Source organism: Mus caroli, chromosome X (genome assembly GCF_900094665.2).
Source record: "Mus caroli chromosome X, CAROLI_EIJ_v1.1, whole genome shotgun sequence".
NCBI lineage: Eukaryota > Metazoa > Chordata > Mammalia > Rodentia > Muridae > Mus > Mus caroli.
Window position 1 is genome coordinate 151,239,873 of NC_034589.1, and position 9,521 is coordinate 151,249,393.

General features: G+C 43.6%; 1 protein-coding gene across 12 annotated transcripts in view; it reads left to right on the top strand.

Moving 5' to 3' along the window:
• Window positions 1-9,521, top strand: part of Ctps2 (CTP synthase 2) — a 133,841-nt gene that overhangs the window by 17,847 nt on the left and 106,473 nt on the right. For all 12 annotated transcript variants that reach the window (XM_021152651.2, XM_029473358.1, XM_021152653.1 and 9 more), the window contains 4 exons: window positions 2,421-2,537; window positions 2,673-2,756; window positions 3,891-3,971; window positions 8,650-8,801. In XM_021152651.2, coding sequence (XP_021008310.1) covers window positions 2,421-2,537; window positions 2,673-2,756; window positions 3,891-3,971; window positions 8,650-8,801 — 434 coding nt within the window. The remainder of the gene's footprint in view (window positions 1-2,420; window positions 2,538-2,672; window positions 2,757-3,890; window positions 3,972-8,649; window positions 8,802-9,521) is intronic.

Genomic DNA, 9,521 nt, shown 5'->3' on the forward strand with positions numbered 1-9,521 from the left:
TAGTCTTGGTTCTATAAGAGAGCAGGCTGAGCAAGCCAGGGGAAGCAAGCCAGTAAAGAACATCCCTCCATGGCCTCTGCATCAGCTCCTGCTTCCTGCCCTGCTTGAGTTCCAGTCCTGACTTCCTTTGGAGATGAACAGCAGTATGGAAGTGTAAGCTGAATAAACCCTTTCCTCCCCAACTTCCTTCTTAGTCATGATGTTTGTGCAGGAATAGAAACCCTGACTAAGACAGGAACTGAACCTTGATCTTGGGTAAGTAAAGATCCTTCAGGGTTTTTAAGCCCCAAACCCACAAACATCTATGCCAAGTTATTTCACCAATTAGGATTTAGGGATAGAGAATTTTCTTAGGAACATGGCTTTGTTGTGCATTTATCTTGTTCCTGTTGTTGAGGTATTCAGCTGTGGCAGGGGACTTGCCTTGCCAACCAGGATGCCAGTTACCCACGCAGATGTCTCTCTTTGTTAGTAGGATGCCAGTTCCCAGGGAGGTCATGGGAACTTAACCTCTACTTGACCATTACTCAAAATGGAAGTCTTATTCCAAATAGTTTCTTGGGTTGGTGCAGGTGTCTCTCTTATGTTGGGGCCCAGGGGCAGCTTATAAAGGCAGATACCATAAGGTTTATACATAGATGCAGGAAGTGCTGTTGGCTGGTTGGTTCGGTCCAAGCTTATTGTGAATACAATATACAAAGCAGTTCTACTGACTTCTATCATGATTGGTTTTCAAGGGCACAGAACATAACAGAATATGTAATCAATCTTGACATTAGAAGTTTCCTAGTGGGGCTGGAGAGATGGCTCAGCTGGTAAGAGCACTGACTGCTCTTCTGAAGGTCTTCAGTTCAAATCCCAGCAACCGCATGGTGGCTCACAACCATCTGCAGTGAGATCAGATGCCCTCTTCTGGGGTGTCTGAAGACAGCTACAGTGTACTTATGTATAATAAATAAATAAGTCTTTAAAAAAAAGAAGTTTCCTAGTAACAGCAGAAACATGAGAAAGCTACCTTATAGTGGCCTTAACATACAATATAGGCCTTAATATTTTACCTAGGTCCTAATACTCCCCTCTTTTTTTTTTTCCTTTTGGTTTTTGGAGACAGAGTTTCTTTGTGTAGCCCTGGCTGTCCTGGACTTCTCTATAGACCAGACTGGCCTCAAACTCAGAAACCCACCTGCCTCTGCCTCCCAAGTGCTGGGATTAAAGGCGTGGACCAACCTGTCTGGCTAATACTCTCCTTTTTTAATTTTTAAAATTTATTTTACTTTTTAAATGTGTGTGTGTGTGTGTATGTATGTGTGTGTGTGTATGTGTGTGTGTTTCCTGTATGTGTGTCTGTACCATGTCCATGTAGTGACTTCAGAAGCCAGAAGTGGGCAACCCCTGGGGCTGGTATTACCATGCACTGGTGAACAGCCGTGTGTGTGCTGTGAGTTGAACCCAGATCCTCTGGAAGAACAGCCAGCGCCTTTTATCTCTCCATCTCTTCAGCCTCTTTCTTTCCTCTTTTGAGACCGTCTCACTGTAACCCAAGGTGGCCTGGAACTCACAATGAAGTCCAGATGGCCTCAAACTCAAGGCAGTCCTGCCTCAGCTTCTTGTTGTCACCCTACTTTGGTCTTTCTTTTTCTATGTTTTTGGGGGTGGAGGGTAGGATATATGTACTCCAGGCAGTCTTGAACTTGTGATACTTCTGCCTCAGTCTTCCCAGTGCTGGGATTAGAGAGGTCTCACCAGACCAGGCTGTTTTATTAATAGTTTTATTGAAGTTTAACTTAGTGTCATAAAATTTCATTCACTTTAAGTGCATAATTTAATGATTTTAAGCATTTATAGATTTCTGCTCTTGTAAAAATATTAAATTTCAGTTCTTATCCTCAGTTTATTAAAATTATTTCTAATGCTGGGGATGGTGGTGCATACCTTTAATTACAGCACTCAGGGGGCAAAGGTAAGAAGATCTCGGAGTTCGAGGCCAGCCTGGTTTACAGAGCAAGGAGTTCCAGTACCGCCAGGATTACACATAGAAACCTTATCTCCAAAAAATCAAAACAAAACAAAACAAAATTATTTCTAAGCCACGTGAGGTGGCTCATGTTACATGTTCAAAGCCAGCTTGGGTTATGTAGCAATCCAGGCTACCCTGGGCTACAGTGTGAAACTCACAAAGTAATTAATTACTTAATTTAGCTGCTTGTTGTGGTCTATGCCTTTAATCCCAGCACTCCCTGTCAGAGGTAGTGAGATCTCTGTGACTTCAGAGACCATCCTGGTCTATATAGGGCGTTCCAGGTCAGCTAGGAAAAAAATTACTTGACTTAAAAAAAAAAACAAGCAAATTCCATTGATTTGTGTGCTGTGGGAGATGTTTGGTAGGTCATTTGTGTCTTATTCTTGTTTTCCTCCCTCAGCTGGGAGGCACCATTGGAGACATTGAAGGAATGGCATTTGTGGAAGCATTCCGACAGTTCCAGTTTAAAGCCAAGAGAGAGAATTTCTATAATATTCATGTCAGCCTTGTGCCACAGGTGGGTTTTTTTCCCCAGTACGTGGGTAGTAACTTTGATCGGTTTTCCTCTGATATGTTGTGGGAGCGACATTTGAAATCCAAGAGCCATGAATTAGCTGTCCGCTGATAGTAATGGGCACTCCTTTCTTTTTAGCCCAGTGCTACTGGAGAACAAAAAACCAAGCCCACACAAAACAGTGTCCGTGCGCTGAGAGGGTTGGGCTTGTCTCCGGATCTGGTGAGTTAAACCCAGTGGGGTAAGTTTGGCTTTAAGGGTCTCTATATCACGAGCTACATGACCCACTAACAACGGCTTATTTCCTTCTTTTGGTTTTGGTTCTGGGGATGGAGTCCAGAGCTTTGCACATACATAAGCATGGATTTTTGCTTTTGAGCTCTGCTCCTAGCACCTTAATCTTTAACTACACATCTGAATTATTTGTCCCTCTCAAGTGACAGTAAACTTTTTTTTGTGTGTCTGGCAGCCAAGAAAAGATGATTTCTTTAGCCTTAAATTGTCTCCATTGGTAGCAGGCCAGATGCAATGCCCTGTCATTTATAAGGTTCCTGGCTCCTTCAGAGTGAATGTGACACCTTGGGATTTTCCTGTGACCCTTCAAGGCCTGGCTCTCTTTGCTCTGAGTTTTAGTCTAAGAAGCAGTGATGTGTTCCTATAACAGGTGATCCAGTTCCAGCCATCAGCTTATCAGGGGGAGGTGAATAGGGGTTCATAAAGCAGCTGCCTATTTTTATAAATAAGAATTTATTGCCGGGCACTGTTGGCGCATACCTTTAATCCCAGTAATCAGGAGGCAGAGATGGGTGGGTGTCTGTGAGTTGGAGGCCAGCCAGGTCTACAGAGCTAGTTCCAGGACAGCCAGGGCTACACGGAAAAACCCTGTCTTGAGAAACCAAAACCAAAAAAACCCAACCAACTAAACAAGAAAGAATTTATGGACACAGTTACTCATTCACTAACGTGTAGTCTGAAGCTGTTTTGGCACAAACCTTAGCAGGACCCTCATTGCCTTACCTGGAAAGCTAAAATGTTTCCTGTGTGGCTCTCTAGTGAAAGTTTGCCAACTCCCGGTCCACCTCTCCTTCTATTTAATGAAACAGCCCCTTAGAGCTTTAACTGTTTGCCAGAGACATTGTGATGGTTTGAACTATTTCTGGTAGGTTTCGATTGACACATGCTTATGCCTAGTGGTCAGACCAATTTCTCATGGTACAGAGGAATGCCCACAGTAAACAAGTGCATCCTTAGTCTAGTCTCTTGTAGGAAAATGATATAATGTATAATGTCTTTCTAACAATGAATTTGATCAGGCCTGTTCCCATTTGCTAATCCATGCCGAACTGGCTTTCACAGATCGTCTGCCGCAGTTCAACACCCATTGAGATGGCTGTGAAGGAGAAGATTTCTATGTTTTGTCACGTGAACCCTGAACAGGTTGGTGCTTGGTGTTCTTTAGATTAAAATATCCTCTCTCTCTCTCTCTCTCTCTCTCTCTCTCTCGCTCTCTCTCTCTCTCTCTCTCTGTGTGTGTGTCTGAGAGGGCTTCTGCCATGAATGTGTGGAGGTCAGAGGACAACTTTGTTGATAGAATCCATTCTCTCCTACCTTTCTGTTGGCTCTAGAGATCAAAATCAGGTTGTGAGGATATGTGACAAGCGCTTTCACTCACTAAGTCACAGGGTCTCAGGTAGTCCAGGTTGACCTTGAATTTCTGATTCTTCTACATCCCATGTGCCTCCGCTTGCAGCTCAGGGTGAGCTTTTTAGCTCAATGAAACTTGTTGAGAAGAGAGCTCTGTGCTACCTCTGGCATTTTTTTTTCTTGTCCTGTGTTTTGCTGGAACACATACTGCTTTCATTCATTTCTCTCTTGTTACAGCTTAACACACCTTAAACCACGCAAGAATGCTGGCATTCAAGCTATATTTTCGGATCGTATAAGTGGCCCAGCTGCTTTCATTGCTCCAGAAATTACCATAATGTAGGCTCTCATTCTCTGTTCTGCAGGACTTTCAACCCTGGGTATTCTGACATTTACATTTCTCTTTTCTTTCTAGTTCTTGTTCCCCAAAAGACTAGGGTATGTATGTGAGTGGCTGAAGCTGGCTCCAGTTTATAGAGTGGTGTGACAGGATCTCGGGACCAGGGCGAGGCTTGTTAGAAACTCTTCATGTGAGCTTTGAGTTCTACAGTCTCACAGCTGCTTAATGGGGTACCTGTGCTTGGGTAATGGGCTGATAGAGAGCCCCCTGCTTCAGGCTTCTAAGCTTGAATTGTTTGAAAAGAAGTGATCTTTTGCCCTCTCCCTCTCTCCCTCTCCTTCCCTCCCTCCTACTCTTCCTCCCTCCTTCCCTTCTTCCCTTCTTCCCTCCCTTCTTTCCTCCCTCCCTCTCTGTTCTCAGCCTCAGTGCTTTGCATGTGAATTAAGCAAATCCAGCCTTGTTTCCAGACTGGGAACTAAAGCATTTTACATTGGCTTGCTGAGAGCTCAGAGAAGGGAGATAGAGTTCCAGCCGTGGCCACTGTAGAGCCTAAGGCCTGTACATGCGCTCCAGGTTTCGTATTTTGAGGATTTCTCTCTGTTGTAAGTTATATGTATGTGTGTACAAGTGAGTACAGGTGTGGTTGTGGGTTGTGGATGTCAGATCTCCCAGAGCTGAGTTACAGGTGGTTTTGAGCCATCTGAGTGGAACTGGATGTCAGCTCCTCTGTAACAGCTTGTATACTGTTAACTGCTGAGCTGTCTCTTCAGCCCCAGGGAGCCAGTCTTGCTTTGCTTTTGCTTTTCTTTGAAACAAGGTTTCCTGTAGCTCAGTCTGGCCTCAAGCTCTCTATGTAACTGAGGCTGACTTTGAACTCCTGATCCTCCAGCTGCTGCCTCCCATGGTGTGGGTCCCAGCTTTGTGATGCTGAGTGAGTAAACAACTCCATGCTTTCTACTTGTGGAAGTTACCAGGTGCAGATAGATGTAGTGGGTTTTTTTTTAAATGCATATGAATGCATGTTTGCATGCATGTGTGTACACCATATGCATGCCTGGTGCCCAGCATGGCCAGAAGAGGGTGTGAAATCTTCTGAGACCGGAGTTACAAATAGTTGTGAGCTTCCATTCAGGTCCTAGGAACCAAATTTGGGTTCTCTGGAAGAGCCACAGCTATTGAGCCTTTTTTTTTTTTTTTTTTTTTTTGAGACAAGGTCATTGTAGTCTAAACCAGGGTGGCCTCAATCTCATGATTCTCCTGCCTCAGTCTCCTGAGTGCTGATCTAACAGGCGACTGACAACATGCTTTGCCTGGGATTTAGGTAAGGTTTATTTTTTTATTTTTATTTATTTTTGAGTATGGGTGTCACTGATTCTCTTGCCTCAACTTCACAAGAGTGCTGAGATTATAGAACTCTACCACCCTGTCTGCCACTTTTTGGGGGTGGGTGGGTGGTGCTGGTGTTGTTAGCTACCCCTTCCCCCGAGATTTAGCTTTGATTAGTAACTGGGATGGAGCCAAATATTGATGACACCTTGCAGCTTGGAACTGCTCTGGTACACGCACAGGGATTACTGTAGTCTGAATAGCGATAGTTAAACCCATGAAGAACTCTTGGCTTCATAGCTGTGGGGTTGGGAAAAGCGGACCCAGAGTTGGCAGAACCTTTTTGGTGTTTATTTCGGACTTGGCAGATCCTTAAATGTCTACAAGTAACCTCTCTCATGCACTTGAGAGTTAGAAAGCCATTGGGTTAAGTGAAAAACGCCCAGGGTTTACAGGTAGTCTTTGGCAGGTGTGATTAATTTCCCTCTGGTCAATGTGCCCTTGTAAATTTACCCAAGAGAAGGGACCAGGGAGCGAGGTGGCAGATAGCAGGTGAAAGCAACTCTAGCAGCAGGGACAACAATCTCATACACACCTGGACAAGCCAAGGCTCATCTAAGCTCGGTGCTTTGGCCACCACACTAGGCAGTCACGTAAGCTATGTCAGTTCACTACTTAAAACATTTCATTTTGAGACAGTTTTATGTGTTCCTGGCTGGTCTCCACCTTGTTACCTAGAGGAGTGTGACCTTGAGTTTCTGATCTTTCTGCCTTAAGAGCCTCCAAATGCTGGAATTTCACCCAGCTTTCAATTTTTTTTTTTAAATTTTTGTTTGTGCTCCAAAGTGTGTGTTGGGTGCACTTGTGCAATGGTGCCCGTGTCAAGGAGCCAACTCAGGTTACCAGGCTTGGTGCCAAGGTTTTTACCAAGAAGACACTAACATACGAACACACACACACACACACACATAAACACACACATACACAAACACACACACATGCACGGATGTCTTATGTAGCCAAGGCTGACATTGAGTTCTTGATCCTCTTGCCTCTGCTTTCCAAGTGTGTGGATTACGTGCTTGGACCACTACACCTAGCATTATACAGAGTTCTGACACTGACTCCCCAGAGTATGGAACTCCACAGGCTTAAGGGCCCAATCCCTACCCTCCTTTCAGATACCCGTCATACGTTTCCGGTACCCTTGAGGCACTATCCTTGTTTGGACGTTTGCATAGTCTTCTCAAGTTTGATAGTTACGATGTGACCCAGAGGACTCAGCCAAGTGCCCTGTGGGCAAGTCCTACTTAATTATAAGGGGTGCAAATGGTCTGGGAGGGTTCTAAACCGGGGAGCTTTTGTTCTTATTGGCTCAGGGTGTCTTTTTCCTCATAGCTCAGTCTATCCAGTTAGTGGGAGGTTCCCCTGAGCCTTGCTTTCCAGCTTGTTTTCATATTTTTACATATATGTATGTTTGTGTGTGCGTGCCTCTGTGTGTGTTGAGTATGCCACAGTATGTGTGTAGTCAGAGGTCCTCTTTCCGCCCTGTGGATTCCAGGGATTGAACTCAGGTTACCAGGCTTTAATTGCTGAGCTGCTCTCATAGGCTTCCCCTTTCTGGCTGCTTTAAAAGAGGGTCTGAGTAGGCTAGACTGACCTATATAATGGATACTGGCCTTGATCCTTTTGCTTCTGCCTCCCAAATGCTGGGATTAGAAGTTTGTGCTACCCTGCTCTCTAGAGGTATTTAAAAAACCAGAACCAAAACCCAAATAAACCAAGCAGGATTTCATTAACTCTGGCTGCCCTTGAACCAGACCTGGACCTACTTCTGCCTCCTGCACGCTGGGACTAAAAGTGTATGTCACCACACCTGGCTTCTCCAGGTGTTTATTTTATATGTTGGCCTGTTTTGTTTGGATATACAGATGTGTACCGTGTGTGTGCCTGGTCCCTCCCAAGTGCTGGCATTAAAGGCGTGCACCACCACTGCCCAGCTACTTTCTCTTCTTTTATATGGTCTAGTATCCAAACCCAGAAGAGTGAGTGCCACCCAGTTTTAGGCTAGATCTTCCTGTTTCAGTTAATGAAATTAAGAAATTCCAAGCCAAATCTGGTGGCACATGTCTCTAATCCCAGCACTCAGTAGGCAGAGGCAGGTGGATCTCTGTGAATTTGGGGTTAGCCCTTGTCTCCATACTGATTTCCAAGCCAGTCAGGGCTGTGTAGTGAGATTTCGTCTTAAAAAAAAAAATCCCTAACAGACATGCTCAGAGGCCAATTTGATCTAGATAGTTCTTAGCTGAGATTCTCCCTAGGTGACTGTAGATTGTAGGTTGTAGAAAGCTGAAAGTTAAAACTGAACTCTCTCTCTCTCTCTCTTTCTCTCTCTTTCTCTCTCTCCTCCCTCCCCCTTTCCCCAAACCATCCCTTTCTTTTTTCTAAAATTGTGCCTTGCTATACAACTGAGCTGGCTCTTGAATTTATTATGGTCTTCTTGCCTCAGCTTTCTATGAAGCTGGAATTAGGCCTGTATCCCAAAGTATAGCTTTTTTCAGAATTTTAAATTAATTTAAAAAATTATCTTTAATCTTTTTTTTTTTACAGTCCAGTCGTTATCCCCATCCTGGTCTGCCTTCTGACTGTTCCTCATCCCCGCCCCTCCAAAGAGGATGTTCCCACCCTACCCCTCTACCCCACCAGGCCTCCCCATTGGTTTTCTTATTTCAGTATAAAGAGTTTCTTGAGTTTTGTTTTATTCCAATGGTGTATTAAGGAAAATGTTTTATTATCATTGATCAGGTCATCTGTATACATGATGTTTCTTCCATCTACCGAGTGCCTCTCCTTTTGGAGGAGCAAGGTGTGGTTAAATATTTTCAAGAGAGATTGGGCCTGCCCATCAATGATTGTTCAAGTAATTTGCTTTTCAAGTGGAAAGCCATGGCTGACAGGTACGTAAAAGGAATTCTGTAGGTAAAAAAAAATTTTTAACATAGATAGGATTTCTAAAAAATTGTTTCCTAATTCTTTCCAGACCCAGTCTTTATAAACAACAAATAGGATTGTGGTATTAAAGATGAGCATACTACAGCTTCTGGTTTTATGTGGGTTTGAACTGAGTTTCTCATGCTTTTTTGGCAAGTGCTTCACTGACCTTGGCCTCTTTATGTAATCATTTATAATGCCTGGGCCTGGAGGTGGAAGTAAGACCTACTTTAAAGGATCATTTGTTTAGAACTTTGTATGCATATGTTTTGATGTAGATGTGTACCTGTTGTTAGAGTGTTTCTCTGTATTCTTTGAAGATTTCTGGAGCTGTTGACTTTTCTGTACTTAAACCCAAGTGAGTTAGAGGGATTTGGATTCTCAAAGGAATATTTTTAATTCTCACAGTATTTTTATTTATATGTTGATTTTCTTTTTATTGCTGAATATTTCCTCCACTTTTTTCTTCAGTCTTGGGGCCAGAGCTCAAGGTCTTGTACATGTTGGCAAGTACTCTATTGCTAAGCCACGTCCCTACCCTAATTCATAGTTGTAAATGTTTCAGAGTTGTTGTTTTATTGAGATTTGGCTAATATTTATTTATTTATTTATTTTTTATTACGTATTTTCCTCAATTACATTTCCAATGCTATCCCAAAAGTCCCCCATACCCCCCCCCACTTCCC